Consider the following 24389-nt stretch of genomic DNA (forward strand, 5'->3'; position numbering starts at 1 on the left):
GAAGACAGGAGGAAAAAGGGGTGGAAAAAAAGGAGAGGAAGAGGAGAGGAGAATGAGCCAAGTCAGCATTCAGCGTCAAAGTATCATCCATAAATGATGATCTGAATCACTGATCTGAAGCACAGACTGCAAGTCGTCTGTCAGGAGGGCGTCAGCGACTTCAGCCATCACCCCATTAGTCACACATCACAGCAGCTACAGCGAGCTGCGACTTCTTCTTCTTCTTCTTCTGATTATCTCAGACTGCAGTGACACACGGTGAGGAGGAAACAGGAAACAGCAACATGGCTGCTCACCATCAGCACACATCTTCATTTCGTACTGGACCCGACTGGACTGACGTGCTCAGAGGCAACGCTCACATTACCTGTGTGATGCAGCACACACACACACAGCGCGAGCTGTCCACTCAGCGGTGGAGTCAGGTTCGCCGGCTCTCCGATATCACTGCGGCCGCAGAAAACAAAACCCACTTAATAAAACATGAGCTCTGATTGGCCAGAGAGGCACAATTGCAGTCATGTGATAGGCCCTTGAAAGGCCGATGAGGCGGCAGGGGAGCGCGGCCATCACATGACCTGCTGCGCCGCGGCTGTCAGTGACAGCAGTGCGTTCCTGCAGAGGATTATGTTGAAACTTTATGTTTCTCTAAGTTTTCATTTTATGTTTAAGCTTATGTTGTGGCGACGCTGTGCTTCAGCTCTGGTTTGGTTTAGGCACCACAAACACAGCTGGAAAGTCTCCCGTCAAAATATCTGCTGTTAGTATCACAAAGATGGCTACACGTGTATGTGAGGGTGTACACAATATACTGCAGTACAGGTAACTGTATGTGCAGTAGTGTGACAGTAGAAGGTACGTGTGAGCCAGCAGCCAGAGAGGCAGAGTAACATGCAAAGCACAGATGTTGCTGTAGCGAGTGTACTTTGTGAAGTCGATGCTGCTGGTCAATACACATCAAGTCCAGACCGGATCGAGTCCAGTCCAGATCGAGTCCAGACCGGATCGAGTCCAGGTCAGATTGAGTCCAGTCCAGATTGAGTTCTGTCCAGATTGAGTCCAGTCCAGATCGAGTCCAGGTCAGATTGAGTCCAGTCCAGATTGAGTTCTGTCCAGATTGAGTCCAGTCCAGATCAAGTCCAGTCCAGATCGAGTTCTGTCCAGATCGAGTCCAGAGCAGATCTAGTTCAGTCCAGATCGAGTCCACTCCAGATCAAGTCCAGACCGGATCGAGTCCAGTCCGGATCGAGTCCAGACCGGATCGAGTCCAGACCAGATTGAGTCCAGTCCAGATTGAGTTCTGTCAAGATCGAATCCTGTCCAGATCGAGTTCTGTCCAGATCAAGTCCAGTTGTGTCAGGGCAGGCTAACAGGAGCTGCTGCACACCAACCAGTTTCTGTCAGTTAATAAAACCTCTTCGTCCTTTTCAGGGGAAACTGTGAAGAGTCTTCACCTTTTATCTAAAATTGCATCATCTCTTCCACTTTCTGTAAATGAGTTTCACACAGAGCACAGGACAAAAACATCCCAGTGTTTTCTTTTAAGTTTTCAGAGGGCAAACGATTGGTTTTCAGCAGTGATGGAAGACAAGGTGAAGTCAGAAGAAGAAGGATAAGTTCAAGGCTTTTTTCTGCTTTAAAAGTCACCTTACATTAGAGTCTAATAAACAGCACGCTGAACCTTTCTGTTATTAATGCACTGCAGTGGATCAGGGTTTCAGCGGGGTCCACCGAGTCACATCTAAGACTTTTTAAGACCTCTTCAGTAACACACAAAACTGAAAATATGATTTCAACCTTCTTTTTTGTTTCTCTGGGCAAACTGAAATCCCATGCTTTCCTTATTCTGTGAAGCAGTTGATATCTCGTCTCTAATGAGACACAAACAGGTAGTCTGTGGTGTCTGTCTGTTGTTGGTCTGAAACAACAAACTGGCAGCTCAGATCACGGACTGAACCGCATATGAACCAGGATTTTTAAGGCGGCTGTAGACTCGTAAAGCTTTTCTTCCTCTTTTATTTATGCACAGACCCTCCACATTGTTTTTCTGTGATGTTTGTCTTCCTCCACCCTCCTCCTACGTGTTGTCATCTCTCTATCCTCCAGGGTGATGGAGCAGCTTCATTATAGTTACGCTGCCGTGTTCGCCTACTTTTGTCTCCCCCTCATCATTACTACAACTAATAATGTGCAGTACTGCCTCAGACTGCTACCTGACTTTACTTCCTGTTTATAATCCCAGCCTTCCTGTTTGTGGTTGGAGGACATGTAACTCAGCTGACATTAAATGACGAATGTTACTGACTGGACACTTTGGGTCTATATGCATTCACTTTACTCAAGTACAATTTAGAGGTACTTGTACTTTAGCATTTCCATTTTATGGTACTTTGTGCTTCTCCTCCACTATATTTTGGAGGCAAATGTTGTTTCACTCCGCTAAATTTATTTGACACCTTCAATCACTGGTTACTTTTAAGTTGAAGTTTTTACGAAAAGTATAATTAAACAAACTTTTGAATAAAACAAAACAGTAGTTTATCAGCTGTTAACAGCTTCACCATATCAGGATTTTTCCCTCTAGATGTGTGCGTTAGCTTCGTTAGCTTCATTAGGTTTGTTAGCCTCATTAGCTTCATTAGCTTCGTTAGCTACCTTCTCCTTACGCAGGCTTGCGTTTGTGCTGAGAGTCACCTACCGAGGTTGGAGGAGGCTCGGCCCTGAGCTGCTCTGTCCTGCAGCTCCTGAGCAATTTCCAGCTGGTGTTGGTGGTACTGACGGGCCCTCTCCAGGTCCTGAGGGCCACAGGAAATAAACATCAATCACTTTTTTAGCGTAATCACTTTATCAACACAATGCCAGGCAGAATATCTCGCTGTTATTTCATGATTCAGTTGAGCACGTCTTTAAATGGTTTTACACCAACCTGCATGCATCGGGCGGCGTGCCCCAGACCAGCATATGCCCTCATCTCGATGGCCCTGTCGCCCTGCTCCTGTGCCAGCTCCAGCACTCGTGTGTGGTACGAAATGGCCTTGTCGAAGTCCCGCTGAGAGTGATAAGCACTGCCCAGGTTGCTGTACGCCCGCGCCTCTTCACGCCGGTTCTCCAAACTCTGACAAAGACATCATTTCATCGGTACTCACAAGCTAATCTCAGACAATTAAATTGAAAAAAGATCTCTACACAGGAATGTGTAGAAAACTAGACCTTCTGTTTAGTAAGAGGCAGACGGTGCCCACCGTTTGATGTTACAAGCTGTAACATTTCCAGCTAAATACACCTAAATCGCCAAAATAAAATCAACTTTTGCCGGTGAGGAGAATTTAATTAGAGAACCTTCACTCTGGTACAAATCTCGCTGTCAACAGATGGTCAATTAGTACGTGAAGAGAGGAAGCAACAAAGAGTGAAATGATGTTGGCTCCGGAGGTTGGCTCGCTCGCAGTTTTGCACTTCATCCAAAAAAAACAAAAAACAAAAAATAACATGAAAAGTGAAATGTGTGCCCAGGCAACTGAGTTTTGTTTTGCTTGCTGTAACATTTGAAGAGCTGCACTGTGGTACTTCAAATATTTACAGGCTGCACAGTCAGTGTCCTGAATACACACGATGTTCTTGGGGAAATACTACAGCAACTAACGGTTGTGTTAAATACAAACAACACAATTAGGAAACACCTGACTGAAACATCCAGAGATGTGACTGCTGCTGCAGAAACACAGCTGTCAAATTACACTTCTCTCCATAATAATCCACGGTTATATTACTGAAGGGTTTTATGTCCAGTAAGAGCCTTTAGCTGGGTCTTCTGGGACATCCATTTAACGCCTGTGAGCACAGGGCTTTCCAATGGCAGCCAAATAAATAAAACTCTTATAAATGAAGTTATTGTACATAAAGTTCAGTAGTGAGGCTGTATTCTGTTTTTCTGCCACGGTCAACAAATCCATTCTTTAGTAATTTAAGTAAGCCCATTGCCTCCTTCTTTAGAAACACAAATTTATAGTCAAAATAAAGAAGCGTGTCCTCAACAAATCAGTGCAACAATGAGAAAGTCTCACCCTTTACTGACTGATCTGATTGGGTCAATCTAAGCTCTTTGGACATAAACATAATGTGGCGACAATCTGCTGGCCCCCCCATCGGAAACATTAAAACGTACCTTTGCGATGTCCAGGTGCTGCTCGTGGCACTGAACGGCGTTGGCGAAGTCTCCCAGTGCTGTGTACACGGCGCCCATGTTGCCCAGCTGGCGAGCCTCGGAGAGCCGGCACTGAGTCTGTCGCGCCAACAGCACACACTGTTTATGGCTCGCCAGAGCGTTGGGGTAGTCGCCGATAGCTGTGTACACATGGCCCAGACTGCTGAGAGCGTCGGACGCCGCCTGAAATCACACAAACATACACACTGATGGCGTCCATCAACAGAGTCCCAGCAAAGAGAGGCCCCAAACCATCAACAGTCATACTTAACACTGAAGTTTCCTCTTCCGGGACTTATTTTTGGTCATCTTTCCTGTCTGTAACAATGACACGGTCGGTGGTGGAAAAGGTACTCATATCATTTTCTTAAGAGTACTATTCAAAACTGCATTTGGTAAAAGTAGAAAGAAATCAAAATATATTTAAGATAGCACTTTCATTTGAATACAGGATCAGCTCAGCCCCATCGCACCTCTCAAACGGCATTAAATAACTGATGCTATAAAAAGGAGCTGAAACGTCTGATTGGCTCAGAGGGCTGTGTGGGTGGGAACTTAATACTGTGGCTCCACCTCCCGATCACTACTGCACAGACTCTGGCTCCAAATGACATCATCAGAACAGGATGGTCGCACTGGCATCGGGGACATTTTGGCTTCACTTTTGTACAAGTGGAGACACGTCGGCCATCTTTACATAAGTCCACCGTGTGATGTATCAAATCTTAACAATCAAAGTCGGCTCTTTTGAGCATATCCTCATTTTGAGTTTCTTTTCTCTTGATTACAGCGGCTGGACAGACAGGAGACGCTGTAAAACATCACGTCCTGCCACTCTGAATGGAAATCATTCACACATTCTGGAGGCTGCAGGAGTGAAAGCGAATCTTTCACATCCTATCAGACCTCGCCGAGAGAGCCTCACCCCGTGCAGTTCTATTATTACTCTGTTTGTGTTAGCGCAGGAGACGCTTTGCTGGCACTCAGAGCCGTCTGATGAGTCACAGCACGGTTCTCCCTGCTAATTACGGGCCCTCTTCAGGCACAGTACAATGCAAATCGTGATGGTTGTTCACGCCGATGTTAACACACGGCCGTGAACTCACACACACACACACACACACACACACACACACACAGACTGTGTCAGCTCCCACTCGCACACACTGTTTCCCTGATTAGAAAGAAATGAGTTACGCTCGCTGCTGGTCTGAGACCTGCCTACCCGTCTGCTGGAGGTCACTGGTATTGATCAGAGCTCAGAGGAGGAGTCATGGGAAATATTCATCAGGTCTGTTTCAGTCTGCACTGACACGTCTCCCATTTACCGCATATGTACACACGTGATACACGCATACCACTTCTTATACACTGAGGCCTGTATATGTACACTCTGGAGCTTCGGAATCTGTTGAAACACCTCCGTCAGCCTTCACAGGAAACGCGGCAGCGCTGATGATGACTCTGGTGTGTCGTATGCTGATGGCTGTGAAGGCTCAGCGTGAAGTGTGAGGAGCAGACGCTCACCGCGAGGACGAGCCAATCAAAAAGAGACGGGTCATCAGGTGAGAGGCCACACCCCGACGCACTCACACCCAGAAATTAAAATGAGAATTTGACCTTTCAAAGCACACAATGAGGGACAGCGAAGAATAAGTCAGACTACAATGAAATGTTTGCAAGTTTAAAGACGTGAGAGAGAAGATATGAATTATTAAAGAGGGTTTATTAGCATGTTCGTTACTCATTTATATCTCACACACACACACACACACACACTTCCTTTCTCTCCGGCATTCAGACGAGTGTGTTCATCAACAGAAACCTCAGAGTGAGCCTTCACCTCTCAAACTACATAAAGAAATAATCATCACACAAACATTTGACTGAATAATAAGGCAATAAAAAGATTAAATATGGATATATCTTACACTGAAGCCAACATGCAAATAAAATTTAATCCTCACACTGCAGTCTCTTCTATAATTCGTAAAAAAAAGTACCAAATATATCACATTTTTTATAAGAATCTTAATTTAAAAAAACAATTAACAAATGAGAACAATTAAAAAAAAATCCAAAAAACAGGTCAACTGGTTTTGGTTCAAATGAAAACTTTATTTAAAATGAACCTTTGAGGAGTTTCTTCTTGCAAACTTCTGCATATCCAGATGTTTGAACCGCTTTGAAACTCACCTCACGAGGTTTCAGAGTGAGGCTCCAGTGGACGTAACTGGACGACCGGCTGCACCAAACCTCAAACATTTGATACGTATGAATCCTTTAGACACCAAAACTCGCATAGAGCCAAGTTTCAAAATTCCCCTTTAAGTACTGCAGTTGCGTAAAAGTACGTACTGTCAGAAAGGATCTGACAAACGAGCAGGTGAGACACCAAACGCCCCTTTAGAGCTTTAATGAAGGCTAAAAACTGCCACTGAAAACAGCCACACTGACCTTTAGAGGAAGTTCCCGCCTCCTTGTTAACATCAGGACGCTCTGCTCTTTTCACTTCCCAAGCAGACGACACACACGCCGACTGAAACCCTCAATTCCCAGCAAAGCCAAGAGTGTAAACACGCAAAATCCAGTTGGCAGATTTAATAAATGACGAGGAGGCCTGTGTGTGTGTGTGTGTGTGTGTGTGTGTGTGTGTGTGTGTGTGCGCGTGTGTGCGTGTGTGTGTGTACAGTCAACCGGCCAGACGAGTGTTTGATTTCCCTCAAGGACAAAACGCTTCCCCCCGCACGAGAAAACACACCGAAAATCCAATCATGTTGTGTGCGGGCCTGTGAGCCGCTCCACAGAGTGTGTGTGTGTGTGTGTGTGTGTGTGTGTGTGTTTATGTGAAAAAGATGGACAGACTGTCAGCTTGTAGAGAAGGAAAATCAAACCGTATGCAACCTGCCATTAGGTGCTGCAGGAAGGCAGCAAATCTCATGAGGAGAGAAAAACCCTGTGAAGGAAAAGACGGATCTGTAAATCTCGCAACTGAAGCGGAGAGACAGAAAAATATCAGCAGCGACGCAACATTTTGTGCTCGAGAGCCGAGAGAGACGCAAAAAGCCGCGCTCAGTCGGCCAAAAACTATGAGATTTAACCGTCAGAAAGCGCTTTGTGTCGGTCTGAAGTCAGCACAGAGGTGAGAAGGACGCAGGGGAAAGCCTGAGACGCCTTCATCATCGACCGTCTCTGATGTTATAAAAACACTCATCACAGCTGCTTTAAGGACGGGATAAAAGAGGCCAACGTGAGGTCGTTTACGAGGCCAAAGAAGAAGAAGAAGAAGGTGAAACGAGCACAGAGGAGGGCCGCCGTCCTCCAGCCAAAGACTGTAAGTCCACTGTTTACGCTAATCTCTGCAAAAACACTCTGGTATGAGTATCCCACAATGCAACGGTGTCTCGTTTACTTTCACGACCCTTTTGTTTCAGAGTACAGTGTGGTGCAGAGGTATTTCTGCTACAGGCAGGGAGCAGCAGTTATTTTCATCGAATCACCTGTCGATTTCGTTTCTTTGATTTATCCACTTACTGCTGAGGCCGAAATTAAATGAAAAACGCCGTTTGTTAGAGCCTGAAATGAAATGAGCCTTCAGATGTTTTGTCTCACTAACAGTCGAAAGTGCCAATAAAGAATTCACTTCAAAATGGTGTAAAACAGAGCAATTAACTGATGAGTGAAGCTGCTGTCAGCTGACTGAGTGCTTTAGCTTAAAGCTGCTGCGACGCGAAGGCGCCGCCGCAGGCTGAACGTCCGCCCTCTGCAGGAGACGTCTTTGTTTGGACGTCTTCTGTCTGGAAGCACAAATAAACACGTGCAGCACAGCAAAGCAAACACACAGCGGGAGATATGGATCTGTGCTGATGGCCGGGTCTCAGCCGGGTCTCAGCCGCCCCGGGCCGAGCACCTGTGGAGGACAAGCTCGATAATCGTCTGTCAGCAGACAACAACAACACAGCCAACGAGCTCAGATAGAGAAACTCTGCTGTCTGGCTTCGATCCTGAGCTTCTGTCTGCTCCGGGGTGAACGTGTGTGTGTGTGTGTGTGTGTGTGTGTGTGTGTGTGTGAGTGTCAGCACAGACAAACATGAAGACGTGTGGACGGCATATGAGCTGACACTCTGTACTTCTGTTAGTCGCTCACTACTCAAACCCTCATTCGTCTTCCTGACAGCTGCTCAACCTCTCCAGATCCAGGATGCAGTTATTAACTGTCCACGTGTGTGTGTGTGTGTGTGTGTGTGTGTGTGTGTGTGTGTGTGTGTGTGAGAGAGAGAGAGTCCAGTGGAGCCTTCAGGAACCATACAGTGCAGCTATAATACAAAACATTACATACATTAGGAACATCAGTTAACAGCTGGAGGATACAGTGGCCCTCCCACCTGTCCACTCATTTTAGAGTTGAATCAAAACATACTGAGAGTGCTTTTGTACTAATCATGACAGCTTCAAAATAAAGTTATAATTCTGTATGTAAAACCATAAATGGGAAACATAGATGAGAAGTTTGTTGCCTGCAGCGGATTAACTTAGCTTACCTTAGCATACCATAAAGACCGAAACGAGCGTAAACAGCTTAGCACCAGAGGGACGTCAACTAGCGAACTACCAACGACAAAGGCCGACAGTTGTGTCAGCTGCACTTGAACGCACCGCAAAGACGACAGCCGAGCTCACAGTACGCTCTGTCTGCTGCGAGCAGTTTTATGTAGGAACTATTTTCTTTCTGTATCACCGCGCAGAAGGAAGCGAGTGTCGTGATCGTGTCGACGTGGGACGAGTCTGATATTCACCACATTACATTTTATTCATGTCACATCCAACTCACACCTCACAGACAGATTGGGAAAAAATGTTCTGTTTTTCAGTATTTTCAAAGATCAACACCCTGCAACAAAATCCAACAAAGAAAATCCAAATAAAGTCAGTCTGGACGTGGACGATCGAGAGCAGGACTCACGAGGGCGAACAGAAAACACCAAGAGCAGCGAGACACGAACAAACAGGACACAAACATCAGCCGTCACAGACGTTTTCTGCAGCACACGAAATTATCTGCAGATACAGCAAAACAAACATTATTGATTAGCACACACACACTTCAAGATGTTTGTATCTGTTGTAAAACGTTAAAGAGACAACAAAATAAGACACAAAATGCGCCGCAGGCACAGAATCAGGAGATTAAATGAAACATTAAATCCAGTGAGACATAATGGGATCTGTCATGACACAGTGCTGCTTATTCACACTGCAGCACACACACACGAACACACGGGAGCAGTTACACTAAGGTAAACACACACAAACAAGCTGACAGCTCCGCTTTGTGTTTCGAGACATAAAGGGGCCAAAGTCTTATCTGTAGCAGCAATCTAATTAACTATGCTTTTCACAACTGTCCAAAGTGCTTCAGAAGAAAGCCGGCGAGTTCGGCTTCGGCCCGAGGCGAAGAAAAACTGCTGTCGAAGGAAGACGAGAAAGCAGCTCGAGAAGGAGACGAAGACCTTCCAGAAAGAAACGGGAGCAAATCCGCCGTTTGATTTTGTGTTTGCTCGGCTGCGATCACCGCGGAGTCTCCGGAGTGCTGGACACACTGCTGGCGTTGTCACATATACGATGATTAAATTAACCAGATCCGGTCGACAAGAACGTTTCTAATGTTTCCTAAACACAGAAGGATGACATCAACGCAGCACACAACACAAGCATGAACACGACTGTCACTAAAGCCTCTCAAACAGGACGACGGGAACACACCAGAGGGCGGCGCGCTGAGCCAAGTTCATCCTCACGGCATTCTGGGAAATATTTGGCCCTGTGATTGACTGAAGCTGTTTAAAAAGCTGAGAGTGACCGCAAATCCATACAACGCGAGCTATCGCATGAATACACATGAGCACACGCTGATATTTTTCACACGCACGCAGGCATGCAAACGCACCTCTCTGTCCTTGAGCTTCATGGCCAACACCAGTTGGTTTCTGTGATTGGCCAAAGCCTCTCTGTAACTGCCTTTGGAGAAGAGGGCAGAGCCAAGGTTCCCGTGAGCTCGGCATTCACCTGACTGGTCACCTGTGGACGAGACATTCATTACAACTGGTTCTCTTCCTCACAGTCTGTTCACACTCCATCGCCTTCGCCTCTTCCATACCTAAAGTCTTGGTCACCTCCAGGTCCTGCTGCATGTAGGCCATGCTCTTCTCCGCGTTACCTAAAGACCAGTACGCGGAGCTCAGGGCCGAGAAGACGGAGCCACGCAGCTTCAGCGAGCATGTGCCAATCTTCAGCCCCGCCTCCAGGACCACGACAGAGGCGCCGTGGAAACCGTGAGTCAGCAGTTCCTGACCGATGACGGACACGACCACGAACGGGCTCTTGTCCAGCTTCATCTTCTGGAGCTGCTGATAGGTGGGCTCAAGGGAGTCTGAGAAGGTTTGGACACATACAGGGACACTGGTGAGACAGGAAGTGGATTAATCATCATGTTTATACGAAGCAGAAAGACACAAAGCAGCAGCTGGTCACACGTGCACCTGCAGTCTTAGTAAAGACACCACAGTGAAACAGTGTGGATAATATTGCACCTCTCTAATTTAGCTCAGGCTTAGTAAACATCCCCAGATAAGAACTGGATGGACTGATTCTACTTTCTAGCAACTTTCCGAGCTGATGCCCCTCAGCACATCGTCCTATGAAAAAGACATCAGGAAACCCAGCAGGAGACCCGGAGGAGGCAGACCCCCCCGTGCTAACCACACATCGGCCTTCTTCACGCTGCCCTTCCTCCTGCTCTCTCAAGCGCGACTCCTCTGGGCAGCACTTGATACTCAGCCTCTTAGCGTTGAGGCTTTGAGCTGCCACTGGACAGCAGAACCACCTCCCACAGCGCATCAGCTCCTCACACTGAAGCAGTTCAGGCAGGACTGCATGTCATTATGACAAACTCATAATAAGAAGTTCTTCTCGCTCGACGCCGGCAGCGATGCCTTTTGTTTGATCATGTGGTCAGTCAGCGCTCGCCTTGCGCCCGGCCTCTCTGGGTGGACACGCTCTGCCTCCGGGGGGGGCATCATAAACCACATCCAGCGTGAGAGCAGATGCAAAATTCAATGTGCATAGACATTTGCTGTAGCCTGCCAAGTGGAAGGCTATTCCCAGGAAGCCTCGCTCTCATTCTGATTCTGATACAGCTGAAGGGCGAGAACATGAACCTCTGCCAGCTCGAGCCTGCAAACCATTTGTGATTGTATGTACTCTCCCTTCATCTTTTCATGCTGTTCAAAACCTGCACATAAAAGTGTGCTGGGAGCTGTGGGGTGCATAGATCAATGACACACAAGAAACCACCTTGTAAATATTTCATCATGAGCTCCGCAAGAAGCTAATTCGTGCTAATAAACACGACAGCAAAACGAACCTCTGTTCTCAGCTCTTTGCTGCATAAAAACTGAGATCATCACTTCATGAAGTTTCTGCATCCAGCGTCCGGGAGTCCGCCGACTTCCTGCCTCTTTCACGCTCATTAAGCGACTCCTGATGTTCGGATGTTATTGATACCTCTGTTTCCTCTGGTGATGTGCTGTCTGCATTTAAAGAAGCTTTAATTAAACTCCTTAACCTCAACCGTGACATCCTGAACAATTACAGGCTAACTTCAAATTCCAACGGCCTTCCTGAATATGGCTTTAAATATCTGTACAACATTTTCAATGCGGGGCCTGCTGCTGGTTTTCCAGCTCTGACATCAGAGACCAGTACCCGGTAGTACCCGATCGGTACTGCACATGTACAACTCTGAGCAGAGATGAGAACAAAGTGAGATGGCTCACTCTGCAAATATCAAAAATATCATCAGTTTTAATGTCTGATGAGATCAGCTGTTTTAGTATGGCAGCATTTATGTCGTAAGCTGTCCCATCTCCACACTCGACAGTATAAAGAAGACCAACACTGTCTCAGGTGTGTGGGTTCACCTGGCAGTGGGAACTCTCAGGCAGCAGCCCAGGAAGTCCGATCTCCTCAACACTGCATCACAAGCTCATCACATTCCCTTTCCACTTGTCTGCGTTATTGTTTTATTTATTTTCTCCATGTCACTTTTCTCTTTGCATCTTTTCCTCTTCTCCTTTCTGCCTTTGTCGCATCAAATGTGCATAAATTCCTTTGCGAGATCTGAATCATCTTTTCACTTTTCCACGTCCCAGCGGCAGGGGAAGGTTTCTGAATAAAACAACAAAAGAAGAGAGGAAGCTTCGCGCTTTGCCCTGCACCCACGTCTGACTCTCCACTTGTTCGCTTGCTTCCGTCTGCACAAACTCGCCTCATGTTGCTGTACGGTGACGGGCCGCGGGCTGTCGGACAAGCCTACCTCTGAGGGGTGATTTCATGGCGGCCTCCACCATGCCGACGAGCAGCTGGAGACTCTTGGGGTCCTGGGCGAGGCCGGAGGCGAATGCCGCCAGGGCGTCGGCATGACGACCCAGGTACTGCAGGGCAACCCCCTGACGAAAGTAGGCCTGCGAGAAAAAGAAAAGCCGTTAACATCTTGATCAACTTCGCGCTCTGCAGCACAAAGACGACTGAAATTAATCAAACTGGTTTTTTGGCTGCTGGTGCACCACTTTCATCCAGATTCCCAACAACTTCCTCTGAATCAAACGTCTCTTGTTCAGTCCACAAAACTGACACACTCAAAAAGTCGCGATGGCACACACTTGATTAGGACCCGTCTCAATGAGTCACGACACCACAGACAGCTTCTCTTCAGACTGTAACTTAATTGTCCTGTCGATCCTTCTCTCTCTCTCTCTCTTTTCCCCTTCATTCCTCCTCTTTTTCTCTCTCATTTATCATCCTGCGCTCCCTCCTCCCGTTTCAGCATAATCTGTCATGACAGCAAATGAATGGAGACAAAGAGCAGAGGAATTAGATTACATGGCAGCTCCCGTCCCACTTGCCACTTCCTGCACCCACACTGTCTTTGTCCCGCTGTCGTCCACGCACGGCTTCATGGAAACAAATGGAGCCGAGGGTCACGTATAATCTAATGGATTAAACCCTCAGCCGGCATGCTGGTGTTGGAGCAGAGTGTCGCTTTACTGCTGCTTAACACAAAGTGGGATAAACGGTCGGTAATGACAGCTGGGGCCACGTCACCTAAATATCCTGAACTCAGTCACAGCTACAGTGATAATATAATAATCTTAATTATTGGCCTTATGTCCACTTGTTCCATTTCCATTTTTGCTGTTTAACTAGCGGCTGCTCTTGCAAAAGTCAAGACTCTGATGGCTTTACACAGCCTACGGTACATTTATCAAAGTCGGGAGCGCATATCTGCATTCTATGGTGATCTTCCAGGGAAGGGAAATCTTAATGCTTCAGCATACCAAGACATTTTGGACAATGTACTGGTCAGATGTCCCATCACTTCTGTCCATATTCTGGTGTATATCACAGTTTAAAAATCTCCCCTCACTCGACCTCTACTTGACAGCAAGTAAGAAAAACTTTATTCACAAAGCGCATTTTTCAGCACAGTTTTAAAGTGCTTTACATCGAGACAAAAAGAAAACCGTTCGAGAGCAGCCAACAGTGGCTGAAATGCTGGCTGGCGGATCTGTTTTAGCGCTGATGCCAAGCGTCCATGCTGTGGACAGTGAGACAGCAGCCCGCCCTCTGACCTTCGTCCAGGCTGGAGAGCGGCGGGGCTGGACGGGGATGAGGAGCTGGACTGGTAACCGGGGCGACATATGGCCGCCCCCACCTGTCTGCCTACCTCCACCCAGCACTGCTCCTCAAATCTGTCGCCTTCACACTGACTTGGCTGCTGCATGAAGGATGCACTGCTTCCCATTTCGGCATTCATGTCCAATTCTCGACTACATTTTACTTTGATGGGGGAGCTTCCAGGAGGGTAACTTCACTCAGATGAGGCTGATTACATCAAAGGAGGAGAAGTTACAATCATAGCAAGATGGCCATTATCTCTGCGTGACTGTGTGTGAGGTGAACAGCACAATAGGTAGGCCGAGTCGTGTGTGTGTGTGTGTGTGTGTGTGTGTGCTGGAGCTTTCCAGCCCCGTCACGGGTGTAAACACGCCAGAGTCAGACAGAAAGTGACAGCAGGAAGAGTCTGCCTCCACCACCACCACCTCCAGCCTCCTGCTCACACACTTCCTGCCTATTAGCTCAGTCTGGCTACGCTGCCTGCTAAGCACATCCAAGTGGGGGGCACAGTGCAGACAGATACACACACACACACACACACACACTAACACCACATCTCCAACACACATAAACACACTTTGCATCGTTGCGTTTTTTCATCGGTCTCTCAGCGGCGTTCTGGAACGTCGCGGAAAAATCCTCATCTCTTCACAAACTCCTCGAGTTGAGTCTCACAGCCTCTTGGACATCAGCTGACAGGTCTGCCTCAGGTAAAGTGATCAATGAAAGGGACCAGACTAATCCCTGGAGGTGTGTGTGTGTGTGAGTGAGTGAGTGTGTTAGCACCTAGAGCCTTAGCAGTAGATGTGAGTCCTGGAAGCATCTTGGCTTTCATTTCAGCTCATTGTTGAGCTCTTGCTGCTCTAATGTTGATCCCGTGAGGTCTCATCGTTATCGAGAAAACTGGACAACTGTCCCAATACTTTTGTCAAAACAGTGTTTGTCCACCATTGTAATGGTGGCGTGCCACTCTTGGTCAAAAGGTATTTCTGTTTTACAGGCTTACAGTAAATAAAAGCGGAATGTGTCAGTGCCCTCATGGTGGCGCTAGAGGAAAAGTCAGAGCATAATCAAAGTCGTTAGGATTCATCCGTTGGGGAACAAGAATATCTGCGCAAGATCCGGAGGCAATCCATCCAACAGTGATGGACGAGCTGATGTACGAAAGACAAATGGAGGAGTTCAAGGAGTGTGTGTAAAGGAGACGTTACGGCGAACAAAATAAAGTGGAGTGTGAGAGTAGCAAGAGGGGTGTTATACGTTTGTGTGTCAGAGCAAAGGATGCACAACAGATGAACAGATGCTTCAATTACTGCTCGTAACTCACATTAATCGAGAACAGATGGCAACACAAGTGGTGGGAGAGAGAGCGAGGGTGGGTACGAGCGAGACAGGAAACCAGACCTGATGGAGATTGATGTCTTTGCAAATAAGAGAATCTGCCTCTAAACACACCAGTGAAAACCTTCACTCTCATTTCAGTCAAACACAAAGTGGACTCAACGCGATGGTTTTGTGCCCGAGCGGAGACAGAGGACGGAGGGAGGAAGGAGAAGAGCTTCCTGACAGGACAGCACACAAATAAACATTACAGTATGAGACTACTTCTGGTCAAAATAAGATTCATATTTGTAAAGTGATGATCGTGCAGAGAGAAACTCGTGGAGGAATAACCGGGATGAAGCGGCGCTGATGTCGGCCATCACAAAAAACAAGGTTCATTTTCCAAAATCAATATCCCACTTACCCCACAGCAGGCGATATAAGACATACTGTGTGAGCTGTGAGCTGTGTGCAGTGCGAGATCGTTATTTAAGAGCCCGAGAGGGTCCGAGGGAGTCATTAAAAGCAGCAATCTGTGTTGTGAGGATGCCTCTTTGTAGAGCTGAATGCACCTTATTATCAGGGTAAAGTATGATCAAACCCAGTGAATTCAAACCAGCAGACCTCTACAGCAGAGCGCAGTTACTCACAGTCTGGGAATTAACAGCCCTCTTATCTCGACGTGATTCAGACAGGCTCTTCTAATAGACCGGTCGGCCTCGTAAAGCACCGTGATGCAGAAATGATGCTGCTGAGCAAGCATCTTCAAAAGGAAAACTGGAATCACATCATCTAACACAAATGAGAAACAAACAGCAGCGCAAACCTCATCTGAACCTGTGAAACTGAGTCAATATGTAGAAGATCAGGGGTGCTGAAGACTGAGTCTGTACTCCCACATACGCATCCACAGCAGCGGAAGAAGTGCTAAAATACTCCACTTAAGTAAAAGTACCAGTACAAGAATTTAAAAGTCCTCCAGTTTATGAGTAAATGTACCACTATGCATTAATGCAACCACTCCTGTTAACACACTCTCTCTCACACACACACACACACCAACTGTTCCCTGGTTAATCTGCATGAATATTCATCATCGCTTCACTGGGACACTAACTAAGATGCAATAATTGAGTTGGAGTAGCCATAACCACTGTTTCCACTGGGACCAATAAAGGTGTTACACGGCCAGCTGCGAGCTCTCTGACACTGTCTAATGGCTTCACGTATCTGTGCGTTGTGATGTGTTGAATTCAGGACCACTCAGATGTTGAGGCGGAGCTCCGAGGCCTTAGATTTCATAAAACAGGAGTTTTGCTTGATGTAAAACGTTTTATCGCGTTCGCGCTTGTCAGCTTGGATTGGAGTTAGTCTGACCCCTGCTGGCCAGAAATCAATAAATGCAGCTTTAAAGAGAACAGAGGAAGTGGCTCACAAGTTTGCTGGAGTAATGAGTAATAAAATATGTTTTGTTTGGAGAGCAAAGCCCACTGCGGGTTACAAAAACAAGGCTCGCTTTCTATTTTGGTCAGGGCCACAGGATCAAAGTTAGCAGGGCCGCTGATGTTTCAGAGTAAGTCAACACATGACGACCGCACAGCAGAGAGCGTTTTCAACCTGCCTTTGAAATGTGATGTGTGGAGGTCAATGCAAACGGCCAGCTGACACATCTTTCTCTTCTTCATCTCCTCTTAAAGAGCACAGAAACCTCACTCGAGCAGCAGCTGTTCAAACACCTCAGCGCCCGCCTCAAACCTTCGCTCTCGTAAACAGGATTTCCATCGTGTGTGCACATAATACGACACTCGTATTATTTTCACTCACGCACTGAAAGTCTGCGTGGATAACCCGAGAGGGACGTCGATTCAGACATTTAACCTTGATGAACAGAGTGAAAGACTCGGGAACGAGGACTGTAAATTAAAGAAAGTGTTTTGTCTGTCACACACGCAGTCCGAGTTCACCTCAGCAGCAGCAGGTTTATTCCCCGGGTGACTCAAAGCAATTCCCCTTTTCTTCTCTCTCCGCTCGACTTTATCTGTGGACCCAGACCTCGAGTCATTCCTCCGACCTTTTCATGTTTGTGAATACAATCAGGCACAATCTCTGGAAGAGTTCACACACACACACATGCACACACACCGCAGCACTTAGCCGAAATATATGCATAAAAGTGGACCGGAGAGGTGAGGAGGACATGTGGCCTTCTGATCCTGTTAACTGCAGTACAGCGGAGGGGTTTGCTTCTCTTACACTGGGTAATTAGGCTGTCAGTCAGCCGCCTGCCGCTGCGTTCATGTGTGAGCGTGTGCTCGTGCAGCACGCCGGCTGATCGTTTGATTGCCTCAGCGACCTTTGACCGTGGGGGAGCAAATATAGCTGCTGGGAAAACGAAGACGAGGTCAATGTGAAGAGAACGGCAGCGTAAAACTGAGAGGGAGAGGAGAGATGGAAAAATTAGAGAAATATAGGTTGAGATAAACTGTTACTCCGCTTATCGAGGCTGCCATGTTAGCATCAGCAGAGAGATCCGTCGCCTCAAACCAATCACAAAAGCCCAGTGACGAAGGACAAATAAACGTTCCCTGATGGCCTAAGACTATGAAACTCAATGTTCCTGGGGCCACTTCTTTTATAATGTCAGTCAGTCATCTGCCTCTGATTGGCTGGTACTCGTTGCCTTCGATGGCTGGCGGGTCGGTTACGTTTATGCATGCAAGAATAAATCCAGTTCCCGTCGCCTGACGTACATTCACAGACTAAACAGACGGGCGGCGCAGGACTACATTTGTTTTGTTGATTTTTCTTACATTTAACATTTATTAGCTGTCTTTGTGAGTCCTTTTCCAACAACAATGATAATATTTTGTTCTGTCTGCATGAAGACAATATGGACAATAAAATGAGAGATGATGAGAGCTCTCATATGTTCCAATTCCAAGGCTCGTTCCCATTTCCTCTGCTTCCTCTACTTTTACACCGCGGCGTCCTTCTCTTTCCTTACTTCTTATGCCTCCAACACCTCAACTGAAAGCAGGGTCAGCTCCCTCCTCCTCCTCCTCCTCCTCCTCCTCTTCCTCTCCTCTCGGTGGTGCACCATCTTAATTAGAGGCAAATCATCCAGGGAGAGATGAGGAGAGGTGGAGGACAGGAGGGGCGAGACAGCGGAGACCAGTGATTACTCGGGGGAAGACGCCACGCATGCAGTTCCCACTCACCGAATCAGGGCAAGGAGAGAACACAGTCCTAATGACTCCCTACAAAGCTAATCAGACCCTCTCTCTGATTCACATCCAGCCTCACTGGTTGTGGTAATTTATACTGGAGCCGATGCCTAGCAAAAAGCACTCAGTCACTAATCTACCATTTCTGTTATCTGGGAGAACAATCCCGTTCCTCGAAGCTGCACTCAGCATGATACACTTCAACAAATTTTATTTTGCTGTGATTCCAGTAAACACGTGTGAGTTTCTCTGCAGTGCAGTTCACTTGCTGACAGCTCTTTCATTCAACCTAATGAATCCAGTAAATGGATTATCAGTTCACAATACAGCATGTGAGTGGAAGGGGATGAAACACACAGGACATAAAAGCAGACATGTGCACTTAAACCCCATGTGAGCCCTCCCAGTGACTGTCCAATCAGAGCAAAGCCAAACTATTCCTGACACGAGCGCCACCATCTTGTTCTGGTGATGTCATTTGGAGCCAGAGTCTGTGCAGTAGTGACCGGGAGGTGGAGCCACGGTATGGAGTTCCTGCCCACACAGCCCTCTGGCTTTCATCTTCTACCCGAATCATCATCTGCTGAGGATGCTAACTTTTGCTTCGGATCTGTTAGCTTTGGCCTCGAGTCAACTAGCAAGCGAGTGAATGTTTAAAGAGGCATTCTGAAAGTCGGTGAGCTAAACTTAGATTTTCAGTGGCAAATCCTCCACCTGCGTAAACTACATATGGAGAGTTTGACAGATGTGATGACAGGCTTCTTCTGCAATTTCTGAGACAATGCAACATGTGATGGGTGTGAGGTTCACGTAGATCCGGTTACAGATGGATGTGAAAAGGTGAAAATGTGCAGATACCTTCACGGGTCCGTCAGCGTCCACAGGTTCTCACATAACACTGACAAGCCTGGAGTGGATTCTCGAGGCAGATAATTCCTCTCTTTTGACATTTGACTCCTTTTGTCTTCTCACAGATTTTTCTTCCTCCTCCTCCTCCCTTCTCTGTTTCTGTCTTCACATGAGCTTTCTAACCACAGCCTCTCTAACCTTTACAAGGAAAAACAGGGAGTTTTTTTGGCAGCAAAACCTCCCTTTAAATTGTTACAGGAAGCTGCTAAAAGAAGAGCAGAAACAGATTTAATGACTTCAGTTATGCTGTCTAACATTATTTTACACATTACAAATACTTTAGTCTGAAGGCTTATTTTGATGCGATGTGTTTGCCCTGTTAAAACTATTGCAGTATGCTGTTAACACACATCAACACTTCCTGTATTTGTTTCAGATTAAAAGGCCTCTCATGTTTCAGTGGACACACACCCTTCATTACTTAACAAGGCTTTTATTGTGAAACATTTGCAGGAACATGTTGTGCTGCCGTCATCTTTACTCAAATCCAACCAGGCTGAAGTATGAATTTATTCATAATTTTGGTATTAAACTTCAGAGGAAGAAAAGTCAAGCTGATTGGTTGTTTGTGAGAGATAAAAGCACAAACGTGTCGCCGATGTGCTGCTGCTACACTCACATTCATGTGCGCAGTGAGAGCAGCTGTTGCACCGAGAGCGACACCCAGTGGTAAGATTTGGTACAAAGTTTTTACACTGGCAAACTCTATCGTCACATATCGCAGTGAGGTCACTAACCAAGACGACAGCCAAACAATGTATCTGTTATGAAATAACACTAAGGCTGCCATAATCTGGCAAAAGCAACGGTCACCGCTAATAACAATTTATGCTGCAAATACAGCACATTTACGGACGAGCACGATGCCCTAAATTGTCCCCTGACCTCATAAAGGAGCAACTGAGAATGACAACAAAGGAGACGGAAAGGAGGAAACAGAGTGGAAACAGAGAGAGAGACTCCAATCCAAACATTATTTACATTCTTCTCTCTGAGTAAAAGCTCCATTATTCCTCAAGAGATCACTCAGGTGTGGCTGTGCATACGGCGAAGAAGAAGACGTTCTGCCACTGCTGTCACACACAATAACTGTTAATGGCAAGAGTCTCAGAGGGCAATTAACTTTCAGAGTTAGTGCACCTCCCTTTCTCCTCTCTGTTTCCTATATGTGCTCCGCTCCCTGCTCCTTTATTCTTTCATTAACGCTCTGGGCTCATCAGTAAGCATGGCCCACTTTAGGCTCAATTTAGACGAGCCGCTTCTATACGAGCCAGCCAGTGAATTGTGATGTCACGCCCATTGTCTGCCAATTACAATTCAATTTAGCAGAAGAAACGCTCCAGAATGTGATTATGGGCAATATATGGTGTGTGTGTGTGTGTGTGTGTGTGTGTGTGTGTGTGTCTGCAGGAGAGACAGAGAGAAGCAGAAAGTCTTAGTGAGAGCTCATCGTATGAGATTTGTGATGTTTTTCCACCTTTTCACTATTCTGAAGTGGCTCCCAGTTCTTCCTCCTCCTCCTCCTCCTCCTCCTCCCAGTCCTCCTGAGACTTTCCACAGTCAGTTGGCTTAGCTTTTTCAGACAGCGTGACATTTGCACCTCCCCACTGCCTCGCTAAGCCGAAGCAATGAATACAGCAGGCGGCAAAACACATGCAACATACTGTACACACACACACACACACACACAAATACACACTCGCTGCAGGAGTGGAAGAGGAGTCTGACAAAACACATTGGAAACCTGTCTGCGTTTTTATGTGAATATGTCATGTTTTCAATAGCTTATTATCTGCATTATTGACAGCAAGCGTCTGCTGCTTCGCTCAGCAGCGAAGTCGAGTCGACTTTCGACGGGAGCAGCATCTATTTCTGTAATTACAAACTAATTCACACACGCATAAACACGCTCGACACGACACGTCTGGTGAGCTTCTCTTTTGTGAACATTCAAACTTAAAAACACAACATTTCGGCATTAAAATGTATAAAAACGACATATTTTGTTCAGATCACTACTGCACAGACTCTGGCTCCAAATGACGTCACCAGAACAAGATGGCGGCGCTCGTGTCAGGGGTAGTTTGGCTTTGCTCTGATTGGACGGCCGCTGGGAGGGGTCACATGGGATTTAAAGTGCACATGTGCGCTTTTATGTCCTGTGTGTTTCATCCCCATCCACTTCTGACAAGTGCTCTGCTTCATAGCTTCGTTTGTTGTTTTCAGAGAAAGCATGAAGAGCATGTACACACACACACACACACACACACACACACACACTCAGTGTAAACTGGGCAGGCTGTTGGTTGTGTTACACTGACAAAATAATGACTGCAGCTTATCTTCAATTCCAACCAGCTCATTAAAGTAAACCATTTTAAAGCAGTTCGTGTTCCAGCTCTTCTCATCCAACTGGTTCAATCCCACGTGTTCATGATGAACAACACACACGAGTACACACAAAATGCATACGAGCACCAGGTTTGTTCTGCCAACATCACAGCACAGGTAAACCACTCACGTCTACTCGATTTGCAGGCAGGTGATGTAAAAGAAAAAACACCAAAATGGTTTTAAACATCACTTTTAAAAAGTACAGGAAATATTCTCCCAGAAAGCCCAGGATGAGTGCTTTTCGTCTCACGAAAGAAGGCACTTGGGCAGAGTTGAAGAGAGTTTAGAAAAAGCCCGAAGACACATTTTAAAGACTTTGGCAGATAAAGTGAGTCATCGCAGACAGATGAAGTGAGACTGGGCTGATGTTCCTGCACATCTGCTCCGCTTCGGTGGGCGTCCAGGAGCCACAGAGAGACTGTGAGGTGATGTGTGACAGCAGCAGCTCATTCAGTGATATTCAAGACAAAAGGCGAGAAAACCGAGAACAGGAGGAGGCTATGAGACAAAGTGCAGTCACGCACCGTCCTCCTGCTGACTGTGTTCTGCTTACATGAAAGGAAAACAGTTTAATTCGTGCTCGTCCTCTCCGGGGAGCCGGAAAAGGATGAAGGGAGGAGCGGCTGAAACGAGAGGAGAAAGGAAGGGGAGAACATCATCCGTGGGACAAATTAGGGTTCAGTTGGAGACGCCATCAGACGCGGTGATAGGCGTGAAACAGGCGGCGAGGTGTAGCGAGAGGCGGGGAGACAGGAAGAAACAACATGTCCTGAGGATGTGGTGACGAGCTCCTGGGGGACGTTTGTCCTCTCAGCCCGGAGACGCACTGCATTTCTGAGGGAGGCAGACAGAGAGAGTCTCGCTTTGGTCACCACTGAGGGAATTCCTTTATGCAAAACCGTTTTCTCCCTCTAAAATTCAAAGAAGGGAAGAGAAGAAGCAGACGCAAGGACACTTTTTAAAATGTGACTCCATTCATCGCCGAGCGCAGACTTCACATTTCACTCCACGCTCAATAGACGTCCATTAAGACTTCTGATAAGTACGATGAATATATCTGATATGCTGTGAATATTAAGAGTTCAGGACCTGATCTGAATACCAATAAGACCTCGTGTATTTATTTTAAACGATCACAAGGACAACCTTGTTCAGAATCTGCCCGTTCTGAAGCTTTAATTACATGCAGTACAAAAACACAGACTGGTGAACGTTAATGAAACAGGAAAGCGAAAGAGATTAACCCTTTGAAGCTCAGCTGTTTTGGCTTGGCTTTCACTCTGACAAACTGTAGTCACTGATAACTTCCTCAGTTTCGTCCTCTTCTTCAGTGGTTTAATGGCACCAGACTGGAGGAGGAGCACCAAATGTACTTCTAATAATAGCATAACAGTAGCAGACAGAAAAATTGATTAATTCATGTGTCCTTTTGCTTATTTGCGTTAAGATTTGTGCTGCATTGGGAGGAAAGCCTGGCCAGTGTTCCAGGAATAGAAGGAACGTACTGATAGTGTCAAACAGGCCGTTTGGAGTCGCCTTCGGGACTGTGGGAGGAGGCAGGAGCACCTGAAGAGGAGCTCAGAAAGGTTTATTACCTTTGGGGGCAAACTTGATGTGAGGTTTTCCACCACAGCCCCCATCACGCATTCGGTGAAGTCAACAGGAAGGGATGCAGCTATCTGATCATTACTGACCATACCGATCAGGTATCAATCAGATGTGACCGGTCCACATTAAATAGTTACAAAGCAATCACAAATCAGTGTATGAAGAAAGAAATGACGTTTCCTGTTTTGTGCTTCCTCCGAGTTCTCATCATCACACGCGCACTTAACGACTCAAACAGTGGCTTCAGACTTCAGCCTGCGGTGCTTCTGTCCTCTGGATTATACAGTAGAAGAATGCAGTGATTATTTGGTGGACACATTCTAACAATATGTGTGACTGAGCCCTCATGCAAAGAGGGGTTTTAGATGCAGGCCTAAGTCTTAAATCAGAGGCAGGAGTGTGGCTTTAAGCAGCTTAGCTGCATTGTAAGAAAACACATTACACCCAGTGCATCGCCAATCCGACCGAGCAGAGCAGAATATGAAATGTTTCATGAACTCCTGCCGGGTAAACAGCAGTGCCTCAGAGACAGAGGTGGAGAGAAAGACAGAGAAACTTCTCATTTTATGCACTGAAACAAACAGACAGCACTGCTCCAGAGTCCCCGAAACCAACGAGCACTCGCTGTTTCAGGGGACTTCCGCCGACTGTCAACAATGAACTCACAAAACTTAGATTTAATACACCTCTGGATCTGCTCAAAGTGTAAGCACACACACACACACACACACACACACACACACACACACACACACACACACAGTCCTCATCACCCACAGGGCTGAGCTTCATACAATATTGAGCTCAATTATGATTACACTGACATATCAGTGCAGTTAAAACTCAACTGCTGTGCACAGAAAGTTTCCTCACCAAAATTACTTTCATATAGTTGGACAGTTATTAAAAGATGTCGCATTATCATTTGTTTGGAGTCACACATGCGTCCACATGGTGTATGCAAATCTAAGCTCTTTTTATTAGCTGTTCAA

The 24389-nt window shown here is 46.5% G+C and overlaps 1 protein-coding gene across 3 annotated transcripts in view; it reads right to left on the bottom strand.

Moving 5' to 3' along the window:
• The window catches only part of ttc28 (tetratricopeptide repeat domain 28), a 69070-nt gene that overhangs the window by 20076 nt on the left and 24605 nt on the right, over window positions 1-24389 (bottom strand). For all 3 annotated transcript variants that reach the window (XM_046374429.1, XM_046374430.1, XM_046374431.1), the window contains 6 exons: window positions 12579-12726; window positions 10362-10634; window positions 10152-10282; window positions 4166-4387; window positions 2927-3115; window positions 2699-2795 (listed from right to left, as the gene is read on the bottom strand). In XM_046374429.1, coding sequence (XP_046230385.1) covers window positions 2699-2795; window positions 2927-3115; window positions 4166-4387; window positions 10152-10282; window positions 10362-10634; window positions 12579-12726 — 1060 coding nt within the window. The remainder of the gene's footprint in view (window positions 1-2698; window positions 2796-2926; window positions 3116-4165; window positions 4388-10151; window positions 10283-10361; window positions 10635-12578; window positions 12727-24389) is intronic.

This window comes from Scatophagus argus, chromosome 20 (assembly GCF_020382885.2).
Source record: "Scatophagus argus isolate fScaArg1 chromosome 20, fScaArg1.pri, whole genome shotgun sequence".
Taxonomy (NCBI): domain Eukaryota; kingdom Metazoa; phylum Chordata; class Actinopteri; family Scatophagidae; genus Scatophagus; species Scatophagus argus.